This window comes from Jaculus jaculus, chromosome 1 (genome assembly GCF_020740685.1).
Source record: "Jaculus jaculus isolate mJacJac1 chromosome 1, mJacJac1.mat.Y.cur, whole genome shotgun sequence".
NCBI classification, from domain to species: Eukaryota; Metazoa; Chordata; class Mammalia; order Rodentia; family Dipodidae; genus Jaculus; species Jaculus jaculus.
In genome coordinates this window covers 272,439,197-272,465,711 of record NC_059102.1, presented here as the reverse complement: position 1 = coordinate 272,465,711, position 26,515 = coordinate 272,439,197, and the positions used below count along the sequence as shown (strand labels likewise).

General features: G+C 52.2%; 2 protein-coding genes across 2 annotated transcripts in view; both read right to left on the bottom strand.

Annotated features, from left to right (window-relative positions):
- Positions 1–15,542, bottom strand: part of Necab2 (N-terminal EF-hand calcium binding protein 2) — a 31,480-nt gene extending 15,938 nt beyond the window's left edge. Inside the window, exons 1-5 of the mRNA XM_004659480.2 lie at positions 15,333–15,542; positions 12,682–12,706; positions 9,538–9,646; positions 7,351–7,376; positions 7,088–7,185 (exon numbers count right to left, since the gene is read on the bottom strand). Coding sequence (XP_004659537.2) covers positions 7,088–7,185; positions 7,351–7,376; positions 9,538–9,646; positions 12,682–12,706; positions 15,333–15,542 — 468 coding nt within the window. The remainder of the gene's footprint in view (positions 1–7,087; positions 7,186–7,350; positions 7,377–9,537; positions 9,647–12,681; positions 12,707–15,332) is intronic.
- A 1,210-nt stretch (positions 15,543–16,752) lies between these two features.
- Osgin1 (oxidative stress induced growth inhibitor 1) lies at positions 16,753–25,603 on the bottom strand. Its single transcript, XM_004659579.2, has 6 exons — positions 25,492–25,603; positions 21,788–21,892; positions 19,660–19,796; positions 18,941–19,132; positions 18,700–18,791; positions 16,753–18,055 (listed from the first exon to the last, which is right to left on the bottom strand). The coding sequence occupies exons 2-6, from the start codon at positions 21,852–21,854 to the stop codon at positions 17,107–17,109; spliced, it is 1,437 nt and encodes a 478-aa protein (XP_004659636.1). The 5' UTR covers positions 21,855–21,892; positions 25,492–25,603; the 3' UTR covers positions 16,753–17,106.
- Positions 25,604–26,515: the final 912 nt, after the last annotated feature.

The following is a 26,515-nucleotide window of genomic DNA, read 5'->3' as shown; positions in this document are numbered from 1 at the left end:
TAGGCTTCACAGGCAAGCGCTTAACCGCTAAGCCATCTCTCCAGCCCAATGTAGTGGTTTTTAAAGAAAGTTTTAAAAAATTGTCAACTTCCATAATTATAGACAATAAACCATAGTTCCCTCCCCCTCACTTTCCCCTTTGCAACTCCTCTCTTTATCATGTCCCCTCCTCCTCTCAATTAGTCTCTTTTATTTAATTTTTAAAAGTTTTGTTTTTAATTATTTTAGAGAGAGAGAGAGAGAGAGAGAGAGAGAGAGGAAAGAATGGGCACACCAGGGCCTCCAGCCACTGCAAACGAACTCTAGATGTGTGCACCACCTTGTGCATTTGGCTTACGTGGGTCCTAGGGAATTGAACCTGGGTCCTTTGGCTTTGTAGGCAAGCACCTTAACCACTAAGCAATCTCTCCAGCCCTAGTCTCTCTTTTATTTTTATGTCATCATCTTTTCATCCTTTTATGAGGGTCTTGTGTAGGTAGTGCCAAGCACCGCGAGGCCATGGGCATCCAGGCCATTGTGTGTCTGGAAGAGTTCATTATAAGGAGTCCTACCTTTCCTTTGGCTCTTGCATTCTTTCTGCCACCTCTTCCACAATGGACATTGAGTAAATTTTTTAAACTTTTTAATTTATTTGTGAGTAGAGGGAGAGAGAAGACAGACAGATGGAAAGAATGGGTACAGCAGGGCTTCCAGCCACTGCAAATGAGCTTCGGATACATGAGCCATTTTGTGCATCTGGCTTTATGTGGGCAGTAGGGAATTGAACCCTGGTTGTTAGACTTTAGAGGCAAGTGCCTTAACCACTGGGTCATCTCTCCAGCTCCTCAATGCAATGATTTTTTTTTAAAGGTAGGGTCTCACTCTGGTTAAGCCTGACCTGGAATTAACTATGTAGTCTCAGGGTGGCCTCGAACTCATGGTGATCCTCCTACCTTTGCCTCCCTAGTGCTGAGATTAAAGGCGTGCGCCACCACACCCAGCTTGCAGTGATTTTTTATGGTTAATTTTTTAAAATTTATTTTTATTAGTTATGGATGTACTTAGTATGTAAACAATACATGTTGGTACCTTCCTTACCCTCATCCTTATTCTTTTTCCAAAGGGGACCTCCTCATTGAGGATGCAGGTCATCCCCATGAGGATTGTGGGTCACCAATGCAGTGATTTTAATTCACAGAAATGCCTGTGAATTTTGTCCAAATACAAGTGCTGCTAACTTTGGGATAGAGACCAGATTTGTATTTTTTTCAAAAATTCCTTTCAGAATTCCCAGTTGCCCATAAAAATGTACATACATGCATGTGTTCTTTGAATGTTCCTCTTCACTTAAAGGAAACCTGAGGCATGTGCATTTTAATACTGTGGTGGTTTGAGTCAGGTGTCCCCCATAAACTGGTGTTCTGAATGCTAGGTTCCCAGCTGATGGCAACTGAAAATTAAAGCCTCCTGGAGGCAGTGTATTGTTGGGGGTGGGCTTATGGGTTTTATAGCCAGTTTCCCCATGCTAGTGTTTGGCACACTCTCCTGTTGCTATTGGCCACTTTATGTTGGCCAGGGGGTGATGTCCACTTTCTGCTCATGCCATCATTTCCCCCTGCCATCATGGAGCTTCCCCTCAAGCCTGTAAGCCAAAATAAACCTCCTTTTCTCCACACAAGCTGCTCTTGGTTGGGTGATGTCTACCAGCAATGCGAACATAACTGCAACAAATACCTATAGAAAAAAACCATAATTTTACCTTTTTTTAAAAAATTCTTTATTTTTATTTTGTTAAGAGAGAGGCAGATAGAAAGAGAGAATGGGTGCACACCAGGGTCTCTAGCCACTGCAAATGAACTCCAGATGCATGTGCCACCATGTGCATCTGGCTTATGTGGGTACTTTAGAATTGAACCTGGGTCCTTAGGCTTGACACAGACAAGTGTCTTAACTGCTAAGCCATCTCTTCAGTCCCAGTGACTTTATCTGTTTTTTTTTTAAAATTATTTATTTATTTATTTGAGAGCGACAGACACAGAGAGAAAGACAGATAGAGGGAGAGAGAGAGAATGGGCGCGCCAGGGCCTCCAGCCTCTGCAAATGAACTCCAGACGTGTGCGCCCCCTTGTGCATCTGGCTAACATGGGACCTGGGGAACCGAGCCTCGAACCGGGGTCCTTAGGCTTCACAGGCAAGCGCTTAACCGCTAAGCCATTTCTCCAGCCCACTTTATCTGTTTTTAATTTTAATTTTTTTTTTTATTTTGGAGAGAGAGAGAGAGAGAAAGAGAGACAGACAGACAGACAGACAGAGGGAGAGAAGAGAGAACTGGCACACCAGGACCTTAGCCAGTGCATTTGTACTCCAGACACTTGCACCACCTACTGGGCATATGCAATCTTGTGCTTGCCTTACCTTTGTGCATCTGGCTTACATGGGATCTGGAAAGTCAAACATGAGTCCTTAGGCTTCATAGGCAAGCACCTTAACTGCTAAGCCATCTCTCCAGCCCATGACTTTACCTTTTTAAAAAACTTGGGGGGAACTGGGGAAATGGCTTAGCAGTTACAGCATTTGCCTGCAAAGCCTAAGGACCTGGGTTTGATTCCCTAAGACCCATGTAAGCCAGATGCACAGGGGGCACATGTGTATGGAGTTCCTATGTAGTGGCTAGAGAGCCTGGTGTTGCCCATTTTCTCTTTATCTCTGTCTTTTTCTCATAAATATATTAAAATTAAAAAAAAATTTGAGGTAGGGTTTCACTCTAGCCCAGGCTGACCTGGAGTTCAGTACGTAGTCCCAAGCTGGCCTTAAATTCATGGTGATCTGCTTACCTTTGCCTCCCGAGTGCTGGGATTAAAGGTGTGTGCCACCATGCTTGGCTTCTTTTTTTTAATTTTTGTTATATTTTTATTTATTTGCAAGGAGAGACAGAATGGAAGTGGGAGAGAAAGAGGGAGATAGAGACAGAAAATAAGAGAGAGAGGAAATGAGCACACCAGGGTCTCCTGCCATTGCAAACACATTCCAGATGCATGCACCACTTTGTGTTTCCGGCTTCACGTGGGTATTGGGGAATTGAACCTGGGCCATCAGGCTTTGCTAGCAAGTGCCTTCAACCTCCCTGGTTTTATTTTATTAAGAACTGTGTTTTTTAAATTTAAAAAAAAATTTTATTTGACAGAGAGAGAAGGAGAGAAGGAAGGAGATAGGTAGGGAAGGAGGGAGGGAGACTGGGTACACTAGGGCCTTCAGCCACTGTAAACGAACTCCAGACACATGTGCCACCCTGTGCATGTGGCTTATGTGGGTCCTGGGGAATCGAACCTGGGTCCTTTGGCTTCACAGGCAAGCATCTTAACTGCTAAGCCATCTCTCCAGCCCAAGAACTGTGTTTTAACTGCATATATTTCATAACAAAGAAAGGTTAACTGTTTTTCAGATTTGATATTCTGTAAGTATTATCTGCATACTCCTTCCTTGGCAATCATGAGTCAGTTGTAAAGACAAATAGAATGTCATATGATGGAGGCTGTCTACACATGCTGCAATGGAAAAGGAACCATTGGTCTCCTGGCATTATCACAATGCAGCGAATGGACATGTGAGTGAGAAGGGAATGACAGCCTCACACACAACACAGCCACAGGAGGAGCACCATTGAAGGGGCTGGGGAAATGCCACAGGGTAGTTTTTAAATTTTCAAACTTTTTTATTAAACAAAAGCTTAACACTTCACACATGAAAAAGAACAGCACAATAAACCTAAGGCAACAGGGGAAAGAAGGCTGTAATGATAAAAGCTAAAATAAATTAGAAAATATAACACAAGGGTAAGATAACTGTCAGGGGCTGTTACTTATTAGACACAGCTAAATTAAAGCAGACAAAACTGTCAAGTGCAAGATTTTAAAATGTAGGCAATAGCTGCAAGTGATGGGAGACACATGCCCGTAACCACAGTATTCAGGAAGTTGAGATAGGAGGATTGCAACTTCCAAGGCGGCCTGAGCTACACCTTGAGATTCTGTCTCATAAGCCAAAAACCAAGGTGGGGGGTGGGGGAGAAAATGGGATAAAATTTAAGATGAGATGGGAGTTGTAACACTCACTCTCACTACCTTGAGCTTGTACTTTTGAGTATTAAGTACCTGCCTCTGTCAAATGATGTTACATACTTTTAAAATAATCATAAGAACACAGTGTGCATAATTGATCATCAAACTAAACAAGTCCAGGACCATTTTAAGAATATACTAAAATAAACATGCAAAAAAGAGATAAAGACTAAAGCTAGGGTTAGCCTTAAAATACCTATTAAAGGGGCTGGGAGATATCTCAGTGGCTAAAGGTACTTGCTTGTAAAGTCTGCTAGGGGTTCAATTCCCCAGCCACCCACATAAGGCTGGCTGCACATTCCTGTACAGCAGCAAGGAATCCTGGCTTGTGCACATGCGCAGATGCATGTACACACACACACACACACACACACACACACACATGCAAGTAAATAAATAAATAAAAATTTAAAAATACCTATTAAAAATTGTCCTTGCCTTGTTTAACCCCTTGGCCCAAGAGCTATGGATAAATTCTATTTTTGTTTATTTTTATTTATTTATTTGAGAGTGAAGACAGAGAAAGAGAGAATGGGCATGCCAGGGCTTCCAGCCACTGCAAACGAACTCCAGATGTGTGTGCCCCTTTGTGCATCTGGCTAACATGGGTCCTGGGGAATCGAGGCTCGAACCTGGGTCCTTACACTTCACAGGCAAGCGCTTAACCACTAAGCCATCTCTCCAGCCCATAAATCCTATTTTTGAATAGAACAATGCTTCCATATTAGCAATGCTAAATCACACATAGGAGACATTCACAATTTTCTTCCCAAATCACCATCCCATCTCAGTTCCTGACAGGGAGAGAAAACACTTAGTGGTGACAGGAACTAAGTGAGAGATGAGAAAAGAACAGCACTCCAGTGAGGGTTTATCACAAGGCGCTGTGGATTGTTTGATATGAGGCAATCTAAAATTAGAATCCACCCATTGATAGCTAAAGCAAAATCATTGCAGATCATTTGAACAACAACAATAACAAAAAAAGGCATGTGAGCCAATTCCCTACCACCACCCAAGAAAAAACTGAGCACAGGGAAGACAAAAATACTTCTTCAACAGGCTGAAGAGGCTTCTAAAATAAGAACTGGTATTAATATTATCATTAGTGGAGAAATGCTAGAGATGCACGTGACATTGGGAGCCAGATGGGGTTGCCTGGTGTCACTACGGTGCGCTAGAATCTGTGGAAGATGTCACACACAACAGAGCCACAGGAGGAGCCCACATTAGCCACGTCAGCAGGGAATGAAACTAGTTAACCACATAGGCCATGGCTGAGTACCAAAAGCAAAGTGGTCAGCTAACATCGATGGACATAAGGAAAGCATTAAAAATAACCATCGAACTGCCTTTTGGCCCACATGCCAGTTTAGAGCTACGCATGGAAAACAGCTACGAGCCTGCATTGTCCAGCTCTGCAAAGACGCTCGGTCACTCCCTGAAACCCCACCACTGACCACCTGATGCAGCTCCGCAGGAGCCTCGCAGAACCCCCGCTAATCTGGGCTGTGTTCTTGGGGAGGGGAATACGGATTAAGACCCTCTTCTTCATGGAGATTTCAGCTCAATTTCTTAAACTTTTTTTTTGTATTTTATTTATTTATTTGAGGGGGGCAGATAGAGTGGGCACTCCAGGGCCTCTAACCACTTCAAACAAACTCCAGATGCATGCACCACCTTGAATATCTGGCTTTATGTGGGCACTGGGGAATCAAACCTGGGTCATTAGGCTTTGTAGGAAAACGTCTTAACTGCTGAATCATCTCCCCCACCTCTTAAGCTCAATTTCTGCAGAATTCAAGAGCACGCAGCAACATTGGCTGGGACCACAGCCTTGTTACAGCCTTGCAAGGAAATAGCCCAGAGTGAAGCCAAGGAGGGCATCATAGCGCAGTGTCCCCTCCCCGGGCATACGGAGCCCCTTGTGCCAATTGCTGAGAGCAGAGCGGGGCGGAGGCCTTTGCCTTGTGCACTGTGTCCGCACTGGCCACCATGCCACCTCAGCGTCGTAAGCAAAATTCTGCAAAGATGGACACCTCCGTGCATGGCTCTTCCACGGTCTTAAAATCCCTTTAAATAGCAAAATTCCCAACAGTGCAATGCTAAAACAGAAATGGCAGTGTAGATGGGTTGGAGGCTTGGGGTCAGAGCTGGCAGTGTTTGGGTACGTGGCAGGAAGGGGTCTCCAATCTGTGGTCTTACTACTAACGCAGGTAGGAGCTGAATAGAGAAAAGCACCCCCCCCCCCCGCCCCGCTTTACTTAGCACTGGCCTGTGCTCAGCCATTTAGACCTCCCTCTTCTAAACAGCTGAGGCCTGGAAGATGGATGCTCCCATCACACAGAAAGTAAGACTTCAGTCCTTCAGTGACGGGATCAGCTAAGGTCCCTCCAGTGTGCATGACCGTTTGGTGCCCAGAGTCCTTTCTCTAGAATATGCAGCCTAGTCCTTGTACTTCTATTACTTTGCTTATGGCTCTTGCCTCACCAACTGCTCCCAAAAGATACTATTAATCTGGACATGGTGGCACATACCTTTAGTCCCAGCACTCAGGAGGCAGAGGTAGGAGGATTGCCCTGAGTTTGAGAGCACTCTGAGACTACACAGAGAATTCCAGGTCAGCCTTCACCCTTCCTCCCCCTCCCCTGGCAACAAAAGGCACCACTGAACTCTCGGATCGACTTCATATGCATGAATCCTTGTCTCCTAAGCTTGCAAGGGGACGGCAGGAGAGGCCCACTACAGCACCAAGGACCTCAGAACCAGGCTCGCCTCCGGGAAAGACCTCACACTTCGATGCAGACAGACTCCACTGGACAGGGCGGCCCATGAAGCTGCTCTTACTCATGTCACAGTCAGCTCCCTCGAGGAGTCCCCAGTACTGATCACCATAAAGCTACACACTGTTGGCCACAATGCCCAGAAAAAGTAGAACCAACCAGCACTCAGACCCTGGCCCCTTAAGGGCACCACTCACACCTGCTGACCTTCTTGGTGTAGCCCATGGCTTTCAGGACAGAGTGGTTCAAGGTCTCCAGGGAGGCCAGGACATCCTCGTAGTCCCCCATGTGGTCCACAAAGTAATCTGAGGAAGTAAGTTGCAAAGATCAGGGCTCTTTTTCCCCTCTGTACCCCCTGGGTCCTCCCATCAACCCCACCTGGGTCCCACATTGCTGCTCCCTCCTGGGAATTTTTTTCTCCAGTCCCATCCTTGAACCCCATTATAGTGGCTGCAAAGCCAGGCACCTACCACACAGTTCCTTTGTATCCACATGGCTGCAGAGAGAGGGAGGGGGAGACAGAGAGGGTTTCATCAGGCCTGTTCCTGCCCCACCCGGGTACATAGCTCTGCAGGTTCATAAAACATTTGCAGTGCCCCTCTCTCTCCATCCTGAGCTTTTTTATAAGAAGGAATAGCAGAGACCACCTGTCTGCCTCCCTCTCAAGTTCTTTTCTGTTTGTTGTTTTTTTGAGACAGGGTTTCACTCTGTAGCCCAGGCTAGCCTCAAAGTCATGATCCTCCTGACTCAGTCTCCTGAGTGATGAGGTTTCAGGCTTGTGTCCCCACACCAAGCTGCCCAGTTCTGTTTCTCTTAAAGTCTGCAGACTACCGCATCATGAATAGATGGGACCCAAATGGGTCTGGGCTGGAGGGTGGGGCTATGAATAGGACAGGCTTTCGAAACTCATGCTACCACTATGCCTCCTGGGACATCACTGCCGGCTACATCCAGGGATTCCCGGGACTCTAGGACAGTCTCCTCGTTCTCCTAGTCCTGTCCATCCATTCCTATAGGAGAAGCCCAACTGTTTTGGGGCTGTGGGGGGACGACACACACACAACTCTAAAGGCAGACACTGCAGCAGAAAAGGATCAGGCAGGGTGTGTGGGGGTTGTGATGCCCTTCCCCTTTGTGGGCCCAGCCCCTCCTCTGGCCTAGCACAGTACTTGGCTGACCCCCATGTTCAACAATGCACATCTAGGTGAGAGAGACTTCCAGCCCCTAAGGGTGGTCTCCAAGGCTCAGAGCACTACCTTGCAGATTCCTCTGGTTTACAGTGACAAGCCTAGCAGAGAGCAGCCCTGGAATTGTGCTTAAGTAGCATTGTATGGATCTTTCCTGTCTGCGGGAATTTTAGGGATCTCGAAGCCTGGTCAGCAATCCAAGGGGCTGATATCTGTAGCTCCTATTTTGGGAACTGTTTAAAAGAATCATTAAGGTCTTTGGAGTTTTGACCTTCCCTAAGGTGGGTCCACCTGGTATTCTGCTCTGGCCCTCAGCTCCTCCAGATCAACCTCTCACAGCACAGCTGGACCTCACTCACCCAGCTGGCTGGACACCTGAGGGACCCTGTGAGAATGCATAACTCCTCAGGTGCCCAGAGGCTGCAGGAGTAGCTCAGAGATCCTATGTGCCCTGGAGACAGTGTCCTCCACCTGGTGAAAGGCCTGGAGCCACTGCTACCCAGTCACTGTTCTCAAAGTTGTCCCATGAGTCCTCTGCCTTGGCTCCAGGCTACCGCTATACTAGGTCCCTTGCAAACTGGCTTAGTAGCAACTCTGCTCAGACCACTTCGAACTAGTCTTGAAGAGGGCTCAAAGGATCCTTCCTGGCCTAGCACCTCCAAAAACTCTGGTCCTTACCACCTTAGTGGGCCTTAAGGAAGGTGACCAGGTAGGCAGCTCTCAACCCCTGAAAGCAAGGTTCGGGAGACCCTGTTTGGGGATCAAAAGAGATGAGCAGAGAAGGGTGAAGGGCTGGTGAGTGTAAGTGGCAGTGTGCTACACTAGCTCTAGAGAAGGGCAATCCAGATGTCTGCTGGAGTCTGAGGTGCAGGTCAAGGTCATGACCAGGTTGGAGCAAAGGTTCAATTCACCTTGGAGGCAGAAGTGGGGTTCAGGCTAGAATTGGAATGCATACTCATTACAGGTTGGCTTGGGATGGGGTCTATGTTCAGACAGAGCTCAACATGGGGTCAGGATCTTAGGAGGCACTGAGGTAGAGCTGAGGTTGGGACTAGGTGGAGACAGGACAGAGTCACTGCCAACACCCCACTGTCACTGAGTCCTGTGCATAGTGAGTACACCAAGGTTTCTCCTTGCTTAGCCACGGTGGCTCAAAGAAGACCAATTACAAGTCACCCACGCAGGACTGACACATCATCTCCTCCCTTAGCCTGGCAGTGAGGGCCAAACTGGTCTGACTTTTGCAATGAATGAGCCAGGGGTGGGGTTCTAAGCCTCTTCACCGCATAGGGGACCAAAACCTGAAGGCTTGAGGCTGGGAAAATAGTTCGGTTGATAAAGCACTTGCCTAATATATATAAGGTCTTAGGTTTAACTCCCAGCACCTCCAAACAAAACAAAACCCCAAACTGGAGACTTGTCACAGTGAAGGAGAGAGGGGCCCCCACACCCCACTGGCCCTGGGCTCACTTGGTGTTGTCTGAGTCGATGGTGTGGAAGAGGTCCTCAAGCTCCTTCTCATTGAGGACACCATCTGCGAAGAAGAGCTGGAATTCCTCCAAGGACAGTTTACCATCATCTGCAGTGACAGGCAGGGGGCAGGGCAGCTGGTGTCTGCAGCGAGAAGAGCCTCCCAGCTCCCCCTGCAGACAGACCCCAGCCCAGGCAGGCCTGCCAGTCACACCTGGAGTCACCGCTGCCTCCCAGCCCAATAGAACCATAGAACCATAGCTGCTGCTCACTGGCCCACAGCCAGTTCCCAGAACAGCAGCTGGCTAGCTTCCTGATGGCAGATAGAGGCCTGTGGACAGGAGATCCAGAACCAGCCGTGAGAGCTGGTTTACAGAGCATGGGACATTCTGCTTCTTGCCAAGCAATCTTCCTTGTGTGTCTCTCACGATCACCTGGAAGACCAGTGCTAGCAATATGTCCAACCTAACACCACCAGTAAGAAGAGCCAGATACAGCAACTTGATGGCCCACCAGAATATACGCTGAGATGGCCCTTTTCAGTGAATCACCCTCAACCCTGGCCCTGGGTTCTAGCTCTGGGTCTCTTCTACTGTATCCATCCATGAAGTAAGCTGTAGGTGTGGGCCAGATGCTTAGCCTGGCTCAGAGTAGGGTCTTGTGGCATATAGTGGATACCAGTTCTGTCCCCAATCCTTTTGGTGAAGGGTAGTTAGTGGTTCTATCTTGCATCAGCAAACGAGGCTGCATGGAGGAGCAGAGGCCAAACCAGAACTCATGGATGTGTGCTGTGATTAATTAGTCATGTCTGTCCTAGACACAGCAGGGGTATCCCACCAGCAAGGCCCAGCACCCAAGGAAAACAGGCATCAGGTACACAGGGCTTTCAGGTCCCCTGATCACAAGCCTTCTGACATTTACCTTGAAGATGACCACAGACTTAATAAGCCTCTATCAGCTAATGAGGGGAATATATCCCCCACCTAGCCTCTGGTCCAATTAGATGAGCCAAGCAGGCCTGGCCTCTCTGCTTCCACCAGTGACTCGTGTGGCCCACCGTTTGCAGGTGGCACTGCTAATGAGCACAAGCCCACTCTGCTGCAGTGACCTTTCAAACACCAAGAGACTTAGCATTGTGTCCCTGGAGGGAAATGCTGTCTGGCCCTCACCCTCTGCCAGCTGTTACACGTCACTGTTCTTGGGTGCTCCCCTGGGCTGTCAGTTAGGCCTCTCATTCTAGTCTTCCCCTGGGATACTGGGACCAGCTTCCCTATATCGACTGTACCCAAGTTGGTCCTCATCACAGGAGCTCCCATAACAGGCTGGTTCCCCAACTGTAGCAGGGGTCTCAAGCAGAGACCATAGAACCATCTCTCACTCTCCTGGGCTTCCTCCCCAGCCTTCCTGCAGATGCCTGGGCCAGGATAGCAGGGGCTTTTCTTGAGCCGGATCTATCTGGGCCTGCATCCTGGCCCACTCTGCCACACACACTTACTTCTGGGCTGGCCCATTCCCACTCTCTGTTTGGAACCTCATTTGCACACTGCCCACTGCCCACTGCCAGCCTGGTTGTCATCTAGTGGAAGGGGGAGTGGTAGATCCCAGAACTGGATGCCTAATAGGGGCTCAGACTCCACAGGAGCCCCTGCCCGCGGACTGCAGGTCTCCAGGTCATTTCAGGCCTGTTGGTTGATGCAAAGGCTTACTGAGTTCTTACAGTGCACTGAGCTGAAGGTCCTCTGCTCAGACACCTCTGGGCCATCTGGGCTGGCATTCTCTCCATTTACAGATGGGGAAACAGAGGTCCCCAGGGTGTGGCGACTTGCCTGAGGTCACAGAACTGCATGCAGCTCAGCCAGGCGGTGGGACTCCAGGTGCCTACTCTCTCCTCCCCTAGCCCAGACTGGGAAGCTCACACTCACACTCACTCTGGGGACAACTCCCCGCAGCCACACGGCTGCCATAGCAGGGAAGAGTAAAGGCTCAGGGAAGAGGAAGAGCCTGACCTCTTGGGGGCTGTAGGAATGAAACCAAGGGTCTCTGCAGCTGTACTTGGTGTGTGGGGGGGAAACATGGCCTCTGACAGGGTGGATGGGGTTAGCAACGGGACAACCCTCTGACTGGAGTCCAGAGTGCCACCCCATTACACATGTGCAGAAGTGGTGGCTCCTGCAGAGATGGAAAGCCCAGCATAGCTGGGGGTATACAGTAGCCACACAGGGCACCAGAGTTCAGTGTTCGAGGACATAGGCATAGCTGCCACACGTCATGGCCTCACAAGGACCAGTGAGCTTTTAACTGAGTCTCTGCACACACTGACAGAGGACCTGGCGCGTGCTGGGAGTGAGCTAACAACTGGGAACAAGCCCGTCTAACCTGCAAAGACCCAACCTGAGGGAGCGGGGCTGGGGGGCTAGCAGAGGCGCAGTCCCAGGCCCACTGGTGACTGACACTCCAGAGATACAGGGTTGGCACGGACCCCTTCCTGTTCACTTTGCACACTTTAAACACTAGGCTTTCGAGGCCATTTCATCTTCCCACATCCCTGTGAGCCACGGGGCAACTGCAGTTGCTCCCTCATGTGCAGGGCTGGAGGAGGGCAGCACTTTTCAGGAGAGGGCAGGGAGGAAGGGGTCAGCCCTGCACTGATGCCAGCCTGGACCCGGGTGCCCGCCCTCCACTATACCCCACCAGCCACACAGAGCAATTCATAGTGGCTCCCGGTGACAAAAGAGGAGCTGGGCAAGGCCAGAGATGCCACCTTCAACCTAAGCCCACTTGGGAAACCAACTGAGGCTGCTGGGGCAAGTGACAGCTGTGGTTCCTGCCCCTGTCGCCAGCCCTGGTCAGGGCCTCAGGAATATTTCTTCCATGAATGAACACGTACCAACCGCAACAATACTTGCTGGCTTTCTTTGAGTGTCTGTCACCCCATCTCCTAGGCTTTTCCCCAAAGTCCTGGGCAGTACACAGGGAAAATACTGTCACCCCAGTTTACTGGTGAGAAACCGGGGCACAGAGAAATGCTAGGGCTTGGCCTTTGAACTTCAAGACCCTGGGCTCTTAACTGTGCTCTGACCCTTCCTCATGAAGCATCAGGACAGGAGTGCTGTGGCACGGTGGATAGCCCAAGAGGAAACTCACCATTTTTATCTGCCCGGCGGAAAATCTGCAGAGAGGAGAGCTGGAATCAGTCCCAGGCTGGGGCCAGGCAGGTGCAGCAGCCTCTGAGCCCCATTGAGTTCCCTTTCCTGCCCCAGGAGCAGCTCCAATGAGGCCCAGGTAGGTTAAGCTCCCCTGGGAGACCCCAGGGCTGGAATCCAGGGTGGGGGAGGCTGCTGCTGGGTGAGGGCCTCCCCAGTATTGCCTCGGAAGCTGCCACCCCCTCTCCCTCTGCACTGTCAGCCTGCCCACAGCCACTGACACATTACACACGCTGCACACTCACCCCCCACATGCATTCCTGCAGGTGTACACCCACTCATTAGTCCACGCAGCTCCCCTACTGCCAAACACACAGCTGCACTGGCTTGGAAGGCCATGAGAGCCCCTCGCCTTCACCACCCCACACCCATGGGCCTTCTTCAGGAAGACTGGGTCCCTTCTGAAGTAGGAATCCTCAAGGCACGGTGACAAAACCAACCACAGGCAGGATGGCATCATTTTGGGGATGGAGAAGAGACAGGCAGGAAGGTTCTGGCTTTAGCCAGCAGGGACAGGAGAGAGGGCCAGCCCAAACCTCAGCCTTCTCTGGCCTTCTTGCTGACACTCACATTCCTGTAGGTCAGTTGGTACAGGTTCCGGAAGCCAGGCCCAAGACTGGTCCTGAGAATTGCATGGAACTTAACTTCAAAAAGCCATTCAGCTCAGGCCACACCCTAAAGCAGGTGGGCCAGCTGTTCGCCTGGGGCACTCCCAGATGTCTGTGTATTTCAGGACTTCTGTTCCAGCCAATATCAATTCCTGTCCCCTAAGACCTCATAATTCATGGGGGTGGGAAGGGTGGAGGTCCAGGCAGCCCTTGGGGTCTATTCTGGACTCAGAATCAGACTTGTGTTTAATCTGATCCCCTAGGGATGGATGCCCCCGCATAAGTTCTCAGGTGATCTCAGGGACCCCAGTGGAACTGGCTCATTTTTCCCAGAAGGAAACTGAGGCCTAGAAGCATAACATGTCCAGGTGTCTCCAGCCCCTGGTTTTTCCCAGACTTCAGAAGGTCTGACAGGGACCAGGTGAGCCTGGTGGGAGGTGCCACCTTTTCCAAGCATGCCATCTTCAGTCTTCACCTTGGAGCAAAGAGCAGATGGCCCTACTCACCTGCACTCCACAAACAGAGGGACAGGTCTACCCATGGCTCTCAAGGAAGGGCTCAGGTCCCAACCCCAGGGATGACTAGACCCTGGGTTCTAAACAACTTGGTTGACATGATCTCAGCTGGTATCTTGTGAGACAGGCTCCAGGAGCCAGTATGAGCAACAACCCCCTACACACATGCGCTTCACCCTTCATAAACGAGGAGGCAGAGGCTCCAAGCTCGAGCACATACAGCTGCAAGACTGGCAGGGCTTCCCTTGAGAAGGGCTGAGCTACCGCCTCCGCCCAAGACTTTGAGGCTGGGATCTGTTAGCATCTTGCTCTCTCGTGCTTGCGTGTGCTGTGTGTGTGTGTGTGTGTGTGTGTGTGTGTGCGCGCGCGTGTGTGTGCATGCGCGGGCGCATTGGCAGTGTGAGTGGAGACGCCTTCGCCCTCCTACCTAGACCCACCTATAGGTATGAGGGATGGGAGGGGCGGGACGGGAAATCCAGTCCTCCTCTCCACCAACACACACTTGTAGGGATATGTGGATCCCACACATACTCTCACTCAAAAACACCCAACTCTCCCAGAAACCCATGACATGCAAAGGCAGCCCTGTGGGACCAGCCCTGTCCTCTCCCAAAGATCCCTCCATCTGCCTCCAGCACTTTCTATGGGGAAACTCCCCTCTTGACTGGAAAGCAGTTTGGTGGGTGAGGTGCTAAGTGGTGTGAAGCGTGAGTCTAGGGTCCATGAGGGTTAGGGGAAGGTGACAGGGAAGGGAATGGAGGAGGAACCAGCTCAGAGTAGAGTAGGGACCTCCTCCCAGGTCCAGGCGATGGTTCTGACTAGGAAAAGGAAGCAGTAAGAGAGGAGGCTGGGAAAAGGGCTTCACCATCCAAGTGATGCATCAGACAATAGAGGGTCTTTGGGGCATAAGAAGCGCGAGTGTGTGTGTGTGTGTGGGGGGGGGGTCAGCGTTTCTAGAGCAAAGATGAGAGGAGGGGTACCACAGGGTCTGTCGCGCGGGGTCTTAGAAAAGTATCGCTCCAGGGAGGGATAGCGGATTGAGAGGAGGGGGGCTGACGGTGCCCAAGAGCTCCGATCCTTGCACTCAGGAGTCAGAGGCGAGGGTCTGATTAGGACCAAAAGAGGGGCCACTGGCTTCGCTGGGGGGGGGGGGGTTAAAGGTCCTGACTCTACGATGGCTGGGATCCCGGGAAGTGGAGGGAGGGGACGAGAATGGGGTTCTGCTCAGGGTGGAGGCAGGGGTCCCAGATGCGATAGGGTTGGAGGTTTGCGCTCCGGGGTAAAAACTGCCTGGCTGAGGGTCGGAGATGGGCGGGCCGGGTATCCCCTGCTCAGGAAGGGGGTCTCCGTGTGTCCGCGGGGAAGGGACTGGGCGGCGTCGGGGTCCCAGCCGGGAGGAGGGGTCTCCAGTAGGTAGGCAGTGGAGGCGCGCGGGGGTTCCCGGCGGGCGGGCGGGCGCGCGTACTCACGTCCAGGATGACGGCGGTGCCCCCGCGCAGCGAGGAGGGCCCGGGGCCGGGGTCGACGGCGGGGGCGTCGGGGGTCAGCGGCGCGCGGGGCTCGCCCATCCTGGCGCCCACCCAGCGCAGCAGCCCGCCCAGCGCCCGGCCCTGCGGCGGCGGCTCCCGGAGCAGCCTGTGCGCGCCGGCCCTGCACAGGCGCGCCGCCCGCTCGCACATCGCGCCGCGCCCGCCGCCGCCGCCCGGAAGCCCGCCGACCCCCGCCCGGCCGCGCCGCCCCCGCGCGCCCCCTGCCCGGCGCCGCCCGCGCGCGCGCCGCTCCCTCCTCCGGCCCCGCGGCCGCCGACACCTCGGGGACGGCCGGCGCCGGGGGACAGGCGCTGGGGGGGGGGGTGTGTGTGCTCCTCCCGGACCCTGAGCCACGTGCTCGGCGCCCGCCGCCCCCACCCCGCCGGCCCCCGAGCGGAGACCGGGGACTGCCCGTGGCGCTCGGGGCCTGACGGCCGTACCCTGGCCTAGCTGCCGAGGGGCGTGTTCGTGAGCGAGGGGGCCACTGGGGGCTTGGCTGCGGGTGGGGTCACCCTAGAGACGGTCCCCGGCCGGGGTCCTCTTGCCGTGTCTCCCCCCCCAATCCCCTCCCGCGCGGCTCCTTTGCTGGGGCCAAAGCACTGGTGTCCGGCGAGCCCGGAGCGCCCTCTGCCGGCCGCGAAGCCAGGCCCGCGCCCACGCGGCGGCGGCGGCTCCCAGGACTTGGGGACACCCCCTCCCTCCGCGAGCGCGCACGCCCCCTCAGGCCGGCCTCTGCGGTCGCACAGCTCAGGGAGTCTGTCCACACCACGATCCTCTTCATCCGCCCGTCCACTAGCTATCCGAAGCACTAGAAGGAACTGAACCCTTTGGGGGGCCAGGCAAGCGCTGGACACTTGAGTTTAGGGATGGGCAAAGACTAAGTCCTGGCCTCCTGAGCTTGCATCCAAGTGGACGGAGCTAGGCACTGAATCGACAGGCTAGGGGGAAATGAGAACTGCCCTTGGCCAGGCTGGGTGTGAGGGGGTCAGCTGCCCTTGATGGCAGGAGAGGGTTGTGGGACAGCAGGCTTTCTAGAGCAAGCGGCTATTTCTGGGCAAGGTGCCAAGGGTTGGAAGAAGGCCTGTGCAAAGGCCCTGCACATGCAAGAGGGAGTGAGACTCGGGGGCTGAAAGGACAGCGGGGCTGCGACAGACAGGAGAGGGAGTGCCAGCGTGGCTTCGGCAAGGCGGGCAAGGAGCCCCATGGCCTCCCCCACACCCTTCCCAGATCTCTAGCAGTGTCACACCTGCCCCCCGTCCTGGGGCCCATCCCTTGTCAGCCCCCCTCCCCCAGCAACAATCTCTCCTACTTCAGGACCCACTTGCCCTCCTTCCCCCACGAACAGACGCCTCAGGCACGATGGAAGCAACACTGGTTTTATTTGAGACAGGATTCTGGAAGGGGTGGGCTTGGTCCTCCTGGACGGGCACTCAGCTAGCCCTGTGACCCCAGCTCACACTATCAGCTCCACCCTGAACTCAGACTCAAGCTCCCTGGCTACTGCTCCTGACTTGGCCCTGGGCTGGCTTGAGGGTTTGTAGGGGGAGAAGAGACCTGTGTTCTCCATGCCTATGGGCGGGGAATGATGGTCTCCAGGGCTCAGCCCTCAGAGGCCTGTTCCTCGCAGGTTGTCTTCTGCTGGCCTAGTGATGACACAGGGCTGTGGTGTGCTCCCTCCTCTTCAGGGCCTGGGTATTAGGATATCAGGCTGACATTAGGGTGGTTTCCTGGTCTCCTTCCTCAGCAGGGAGCTGGCTGCGGCCAGGGCACCACCCTGGACAAACCTCACAAAGTTGTCCCCGGCCAGTGGCCCCAGGGCATACAGGCCCTCCTGGCGAGTGCTCTCATAGGTGAAGGGATCCACATCAATGGGGTTCCTTTTGGGACTCACTGGCTGCTCAGGGTCCGTGGCTAGGTCAGTGCCAGCCCCCGGGAGGTAGGAGAGGTCAGGATATGAGCCAATGAGAACAAGCACCAGGGAAACTCCAAAGAGGTGCTGGCCACCCTGAGGGTCACGGAACACAGCCTGGAGGTCATCCTTGAAGAGCAGTGGCTGGTGCTCAGGGAGGCTGCGGTAGCCCACGTAGGGGCTGGGCGACAGGATGGATTGCTCCCGCATCATCTGGTGCACCTTGTGGTACTCAGGATACAGCATCTTGGGGAGCTGGTTGAATACCAGGCCAGGGTCATGCACAGAGCGCCGGAAGGCATGGATTACTGGGATATTGTAGTGATGGGCAAAGAGGACAGCATCGGCAGCAGACAGCCCAGCACCCACAATCAGCACAGGGTCTGAGGTGGAGTTCACAGTGCCCATCCGCAGGGCTGCCTCCAGGGCTGACAGGTCATGGTGGACGAAGGGCAGAGTCTCCCCGGGGATGCCCAGCCTGGCTGGGCTGTCCAAGGTACCCGTGGCTAGGACCACATTGCGGGCCCACAGCGAGAAGGGTTGCCGGCTCTGGTTCTTGGTGGTCAAGAAGCCGCTCACCCGGAACAGGGGTCTGGGCACCTGGGTCGCTGAACCATCATGCTCAAGTGTTTCCTGCTCCACAGCTGTGACCACAGCACCAGAGACAAAGTTTTGACTCAAACCCTTCTTGGTCACATAGTCCCTGTAGTAGTGAGCAATGTCTCCAGCTGTGGCCCGGCTGTTACGGAGACCTCTGTGGGGAAGAAATGGGGGATTAGGTGTCAGAGGAGGGCTCAGGGTGGGAGATGGCCAGTGGTGATAGCATACTAGCTGCAGGCTAGGCCTCAGTCTCCCTTTGTAAACCAAGTGCCTGGATTGGAACCTAACGTGGTATGTGCCATATGAGAGCTGGACACCAATGTCATTATCTTACAGGGTACAAAAACAGTCTGTGGGGGCTGGAGAGATGGCTTAGTGGTTAAGGTTCTTGACTGTGAAGCCTAAGGACACAGGATCAATTTTCTAGTACCCACATAAGCCAGATGGGGCTCAGTGACCTTGGTCATGACACAGAGGGAGACAGGTAGGTAGAATGCTTTAGTTAAGCCCATCCAGGGATGGACAGGCATTTTCTTCTTCCCTCAAGGTTCAATATTTTGCAGTGGGGTTATTATGTTCTATATGCAGAGTTATTAGTTCCGTCACCCCCGCAGAAGGCCAAACCTGTGCCAGGCAGAAGAGTAGTGGATCGGGACAGGAGTACCCACTCCACATGTTGCCCTGGACTGGTCCTTTTCTGGCCGTCTGGTTCCTAGGCTCTATGTGTGTGTGTTGGGGGGGGTGTGTAGTGGTGGTGGGGTTCCTTCCTGTCCATCTAGGCTCCCAGGGTTGCCTCACCTGCGCTTCTTCCGCATCCAGTCTTTGACTTGCAGATCCGGGAGCCCCATCCACTGGCCTTGGCTCAGGGTCACCATGGAGCCTTCAATTGACTGTGGGGAAAGGTGTCTTTAGGTCCATCCTGGCCAGCCAACTTCACCCTAGCCAGGGACTGGGGCAGGTGGAGGAAGTAGGTAAGGGGAAGCATAGAAAGGAAGGGGGTGGTTAGGAAGGATAGAGATAGACTTAAAATGTCACTTACATGCCAGGCTCCTCCAGGGGGGTTCCGCCCCAGGACCAGGTGGGGGATGGCACGTTCCTTCTGCTGCTTCCAGGCCAGCACAGAGTCCATATTGCCTCCCAGGTCTGTGTCAGGGCGCAAGAGGGCATCGAAGAGCAAGGCCACAGGGCTCTGGCTCCGGCCTTCAAGGCCTTCGGATAGGTAATCCAGGTCCTAGGGAAGGAGCACCAGTCAGTATGGCCACTGGGGGATAGAAGAACCCCAGGTTCCCTGAGGCTGAGGGACCTAGTCTCAGAAACCCTCACACTGTGGGCTCTAGGGGATGACACTGTGATCTCTCTACCTGAGCAGTTCCTGGTGCTGACACTAGGTTGGCCAGGCAGGCTTGGAAACTACCTCTCATAAGGAAATGATAGTGCATCCAGTGCTTTCAAGCTTCTGTCAAGCTCTGCAACTAGCATATATGGGATACATTTTAGCAAACCTAGCACTTCCCACATTTCCAGGGTTTGGCCTTTGCTGTGTGGGATGCACAAAGGTGTTCTGTAGAAGACACTTTGAAAAACATAGAGCCAGATGGAAGATAGGCCTGCTTTCTCTTTTCCCATTTTGGGCTTGGTTTTATGGACAGTTATGTTTGGTGCTGGATTTTCTAGCAAACACTGGCTTTTACCTGGGAAGTGGCGCAAGGTCCTTCAGAGCAGCCCTTCCCACATTCTAGCCCCATGAGACAGACCAACCTGGTCCAGGATGGAGACCCCGGGGGATTCAGCCAACTTCCTTTGCAGCAAGGGATATGGGTGGACAGCACCTGGCCTCACATAAGGGAGGTGGCCGGAGAGTAGGTAGGAGAGACAGATGCCGGAGGGACCATTGCCTGTGAAGACAGTGGGTCAGAAGGGATCATTCATGAAGCAAAATGAAGATATTCATCAAGCTCTCAGTCTAATCCCAATGCCTTGTATAATAATGATCAAGAAAGAACTATTAAACAGGGTGGGGAAGGGAATGTGGCTCAGCTTGTACAGTGCATACTAGCCTGCACACAGCCCTGGGTTTGATCTCCAGCACCATATAAACTGGGTGGCACATGACTGTAATCCCAGCATTTGGGAGTCTAAGGAAGGAGGAGCAGAAGTTCAAAGTCATACTTGGATCCACAGTGAGATCAGCCTATGCTACATGACCCTGTCTTTTTTTTTTTAATTTTTATTAACATTTTCCACGATTATAAAATATATCCCATGGTAATTCCCTCCCTCCCCACCCCCACACTTTCCCATTTGAAATTCCATTCTCCATCATATTACCTCCCCATTACAATCATTGTAATTACATATATACAATATCAACCTATTAAGTATCCTCCTCCCTTCCTTTCTCTACCCTTTATGTCTCCTTTTTAACTTACTGGCCTCTGCTACTAAGTATTTTCATTCTCACGCAGAAGCCCAGTCATCTGTAGCTAGGATCCACATATGAGAGAGAACATGTGGCGCTTGGCTTTCTGGGCCTGGGTTACCTCACTTAGTATAATACTTTCCAGGTCCATCCATTGACCCTGTCTTTTTTAAAAAATGTAATAATATGATTCTTGTATAAGATCCTTTTACACTAGTACTATCACTAGAACTTCCATGAGGAGCACGATGAGAACCTCTCACAGCATCTCTATCACAGAAACTTCCATGAGAGGGAAATGATCATATTTCTCCCTTTCTATGCTTGAGAAAAGAGGTGCACAGAGAGGTTAAGTAAGTTGCCTGTGGTCCCACATTTGGCAAATAGATGAGTGGGGATTCAGACTTAAAGTATACAGACCTAAATTGCAGCTACTTTGGAGGCTGAGGCAAATTCAGGTCTGATTTCCAATTCAGGTCTGTGGTCTACATAGGGAGTTCAAGTTCAGCCTGGGCAAGTAAGTAAGACCTTGTCTAAAAAAAAAATATGTAAAAATAAAAAAAGAGGGCTGTGTTGTGGCTTGATGGTAGGGTGCTTGCTTAGCATGTGGTGGCCATGAGTTCCATCTCCAGTACAAGGTGACGGGGCGGGGTGTGTGTGTGTGTGGGGGGGGGGGATTGCTGAAAATTGGAGGTCACTAAGCACCGGGAGCTGACAGTCCATCTGGTAGACGAATTGCTTCAAGGGGAGGAGAGCACTGCTCCAGTCTGGACGAACTGAGGCCTCTTTTTTTTAAAAAAAAATTTTTTGTTGTTTATTTATTTGAGAACAACAGACAGAGAGAGAAAGAGGCAGAGAGAGAGAGAGAATGGGCACGTCAGGGCCTCCAGCCACTGCAAATGAACTCCAGATGTGTGCGCCCCCTTGTGAATCTGGATAACGTGGGTCGTGGGGAATCAAGCCTCAAACCCAGGTCCTTAGGTTTCATAGGCAAGCACTTAACCACTAAGCCATCTCTCCAGCCCAGAGGCCTCTTTTATCTCAGCAATTAATCAGGACCAACCATGGGACAGTGCTTCCTCTTCCTTCTTATCTATCTCTTCCCTTGACTCCTGTCTTGTTCAGGACATCATGCAGTTGTGGACACTGTAAGGAACCACAGAACTTGCAGATACCCATCTGTTTTTGATTTGAAAATGGCTGTTCATGTGGTTCCATCTGATGCTTGTACTCTGGGTGGTAGCTGTCAGTCCCATTTTTGCAGAGATGAAGATGGGGACACCTATGTATTCCCTGTGTGGGCCTCTAACACAGTGCCAGAAACAGGGTAATTGTGGGGACCATAACCTCCAGCTGATTCAGTTCCCAACATCAGAGGAGTGCTAATGGAACAATATTTTATAACTCACTGTGCTAGGGGTTTCAGAAGTACCAGTGTCTTCCCTCCTTGCCTGGTATGACACTCACCAATGATGACCACCGGGAGAGGCTCTGAGCTGCTGGCATTGAGGGAGTCCCTCCTGGAGGAGGTCATGGCTGGAGCTGGAGCAGGACTTGGAGCTGGCAGCCAACCTGGGGGGCAGAGTAGACAGAGAGCACTGAGGCCAGGCTTAGGAACCCCATGGCCACTTCCCAGGAGAGCTCAGGCAGCAGGAGAACATACTATGTATGATATGTCTCCCTGTCTTCTTCCCTCCTTACACATCCTCTGCATTCAAGAGGCCTGGTCCCCAGCCATGTAAGCATTTGGCCTTCTCCTCACATGCCTGGTGACCACCAGCCTCCCATCCTCTGTCTCTCAAGCCTCAGCTGGTCCATGCTCAATTCCCCATCTCATTCCCTTGGCAGGTTTCTCTGCCCAATCAGGGGCAGAACAAGACTGGGGCAGTGGCTGCAGCCCCACCATTAACCAAACTGGAGAATGATAGCTTCCCAGCTGTTGACAGTGGGCAGGTTCCCAGACTCTCTGAGCCTCAGTAACTGGAAACAGGGGTCCCTGCCTTGGAGAGCTATGAAAGGACACAGTGGAAGAATGAGGTGAATTTGATGGAAGACGGTGGACAGCGATTTGGGAGAAACCACAAATCAGGACTGTGGCAGGGAACGCCAGTTAATCTCTGTTTATGGAACGCCCCCGCCCCCTGCTGGCCACAGGATGGAATGAGCAGAGTTTCCATTTCTAACTGGGCGAGTGACCACAGCCTCGCCTAGCTTTCTCAGTATTGGCAGCCAGTCCCTGGGCCACAAGGCGACACTGGCACGTGGAGGGGGACTAGAGGCAGTGAGCCTAACCATATCCATGTGCTTTTCTCATGTTCTTTCCATAATGGTTCTGTGCAGAAGCACAGATGCATAACTGGAACCGAGCAAAGTTACACGAACTAACAGGTTAACTTGTGCTATGGCTCTGAACCACTGGGCCTGTCTCCAGAGACAAGCTGAACTCATCCAGGGACTACATGCTGGTGGGTAGGTAAGGCCTGGGGTCAATTCCTCCACTCCCAAACTCTTTCAGAGAAGGTAGAAATGTGAGGGTTCTGTGTGATTGCTTTAGTTTGGAAATGTGGACAACCAATTCATTCCTTCATGAGTTAAAACCCAGCAGAGACTGACATTTGGCCTGTGATGTGTGCAGGACACAAATACCAGTGTCTACCACTGGGCAAGTCCAACCAGTCAGACAGGGCAGAGGACCAGGTGCTACCCTCAGGCAACAATCGGCTTCCTCACAGCACTAGATGGTGGGCAGAGCTCGTTCTGGGTGCTGGCTGCCCCGAGATGAGGTTGGCAGGTGAGGAGAAGGAGGCCCACAGGTGGGGGTCATACTCAGCACCCCATGGCACCGTCAGCTTTCTCAACTTGCCAAGAACAGCCTTCATTTAGCTGGGTTCAGTACCAGGACAGCTTCTCTGTCCTATCAAGATGGCCTCGTGTCCCCAGCATCAGGGATATTCTTTTCTCTTGAAGAGGACAGGTACTTACCTCTTGATATCAGGAAACACAAAGGCCCTCTCCATGCAGGGCCTTGTGCTGTGCTTGGAGAGAGGATTCCGGGGCAACACCACCCTGTGGTGCTAGTTCTATGCCCCATGCATGTCAAACCCTATACAAACATTAAGGAATGTCTGCTACACTTAACTAGGTTGTTACAAGTACTCTTTCATCCACTTCCATATTGCAGAGTTAAAGAAACTGAGGCCCAGAGAGCTTCATAGCCCTTTACTTTGAAGGTGCTTGCCCCAGCTCTTGGGCCAGGCTAGACTTGAACTAGGCCACCCTACTTCAGAGTCATCTCTGTACTCCTAAAGTGTGCTGATTCCTGCTCCAGCCCCCCTTGGCCAGGCTGAACCTACAGCATGTGCAGCTGGGCTCCATGACCTGCTGGATGGACGGTTTCATACTAACTATGGGATATTGCTATGGCCAGAGCCTTGGAGAGTCAGGCTGTAGGTCCTTGAGGTCTTGGGGCACTGGCAAAGGCTCCTCCCTCCTGTCTTCATGTGCCCAAGGACCACAGTGACAAAGATTCATGTAACATCCTAGTAGGGCCTTTAATCACTTGTTAGATGAGAAAACTGAGGGGAAGTTATGCCCCCATGGGTTCAGAATTAGCTGATGATAGATTTGATCCCTGTGGGCAGAAACCCACTAGGTCTCTCAATACCCCTGAATTTAGTTGTTCCAATGACTCAGAATGCCTAACTCCATAGCTCTCTACAGTAGTCTCCCATTACCGGTGAGGAGGGACCCCAGGAGCCCCATCCACATGGGAGGGAGGGCTCAGAGCAGGTGGCTCTGTGCAGAGGCAGGACACTCTGACTTACTGTAGGACTTTGCACTCTAAATCCCTCCCCTAGCGGCACTTGGCAGATGCTTCAATAGAAGCTTCTGGATGCCACAAACATTAGCTCACCATTCTGGCCTGTACTCCAGAGGTTACTTCCTATGCAGAGTGATGTCGGACATCCCCAAGTCCCCGGTGGCTTCAAACTCACTCTCATAATCTCCCTCAAATGCAGACTGGCAAACTTAAATGAACCAAAGTGAACTTATCAGCATTTCCCGTCCCTGTATGAGTCTCAGTTTTGTGGACTTGGGCTAATCCACTTTCCTTCTTTTTTTTTTTTTTTTTTTTGAGACAAGGTTTCATGTTCCAGACTGGCCGACTGGCCTTGGACTCCTGATCTTCTGCCTCCACTTCCCCAGTACAGGGAGTACAGATGTTCACCACCATGCCTGGCTTAGAATATCCAAGTTTTATTGTAATGGTATCTTTTTAAGGCCCTCAAATTGGCCAATGCTGATAGGAAATCAGTGGTTGGGACTTCACAGAAGTATAATAGAAATAGAAATAAAGGCTCTTCAGATGGGGTTTGTCTCATCAGTATTTGAGGCTATGGAAGCTTAACGCTGCAGAAGACACCAGAATACCTGTTGAGGTTGTGTTTACTGAACTCCTCTGATGGTCCCTTACTCCTTTGACTTTAGGACACCAAGAGAGCTGGATTTGCTTATTCCCATTACACAGAGACAGAAACTGAGGTGGGGAGGTAGCATCTTATCAAGATCACGCAGGAATGTTGAAGGCCATGCCCAGGCCTACCCAGCCTGGCTCTGTTCCCTCAGGCCCCTCCAGCTTCAACCAATCCCCTCCAAGTAAAGCCACCAACAACAGTAACAGCCAAAGTGACACAAGTTCCCCTGGGGCATGAGGAAATGCACTGTCACCAAGTGCTACTTGGCCTTAGTCAGCTGTGAACCCTCACCCCTAGTGGGCACCCCACCTGAGCCCAAGATTTCTGCAGCACCACCTCTCTGGCTCACCCCTCTTTCCCAGAATCCTCCACAAGACAAGTCTCCAGACCTCTGGCTGTCTCTGTCCCATCTGAGCAGGAAGGAAGCCTCTTGCTTGGCTGGGGGACATAGTGGTTTTGGATACCTTGTTGGAGCCCAGCTGACCATATCACTCTTTCCTGCCAGAGCAGCTGTTGTATGGGCTGGCCAGGCTGGGGCTGTTGGACAAGGAGGCCAGACACCTGGATGTGGGCATGGCCAGGAGGAGTAAAGAGGACTGAAGTGGGGGCACTGAAGGAGTTCTTTAGGGCTTCTATTCACTGCTGCCTAGTTTTCCTGTCTGGCCACCCCTGCCCAAGGGCCACCATCTCACTCACCTGTCCGGTAGTAGCTGGTGAACCTGGCCTTGCAAGACACTGTCCGAGAGGCCTCAGTCACAGTGCTTTCTGAGTGAGCAGGACACCTACTAGCCCTGGAGATCCCACAGGCTATGTGAGGACCAAGACAAGCCAGGGTATTTCATGGGCCAGGAGGCGGCGCCAGGCAGGGGGCGGGGCCAAGAAAATCACTTTCATAAGCGTGAGTCAGCAGGGGCCCCGGGTGAATGAACCTGCCCCTGGAAGCCTTAAAGGGACCCTGCTGGTTGGTCTTGGCACCCCTACCCAGGCTCAGTTCCTGAAAGAAGTCCCAGTGACACCCAAAAGATACTTACTACCTGACCTTCTCCCTAAGGGAGAAGACAATTTTGCAGGGCAAAGTTAAAGCGCTGGCTCCACTGAAGTATAGAAAGTGCCCCAGCTTCCTCCTTCTGACCTAGGCTCCATCCCAGTGTGAAGGGGGTGAGACAACGAAACGCCCTCAGCACTGGGCCACACCCTCATCAACCAACTCTGCTGCTTCCCGGCTGGGGCTCTGGTCAAGTCACTTTAGCACTCTAGCCTCAGTTTCTCCACCTAACGAGTAGGACCGAGTGTCACACAGTGGCTCCCTGCAGCGCCCACACTTTCAGATCCTCTCCCGATGTGGAAGGTGGTCCTGTGCCTGGGTGTGCCTGCGGTATCCTGGGTCTAGAATGACACTCTGCACACAGTAGGTGCTCAACATCTGCCGAACAGAAGAGGGTGGGGTGCATGTGTGGAGGGTGGGAGAAACGCAGGGGCACATAGGCCTTCACAGGCCTCCGCTTGCCCTGCCATCACCAGTGCCCTTGCCGTGCTCGTCACGCTCTCTGCCACTTGTACCTAGGGCTACCGAGGTGGCTGCCAGGGCCAGGGTTGAGGAGGGTGTGAGGCCCTCACTTTGAGTGCTAACTTTCAAAGGAACAAACATTCACTGATCAGGAAAATGACATTTTGATCAATTTTCTAAGAAATCAAAATGAATACAAAAACTCAGATAAAT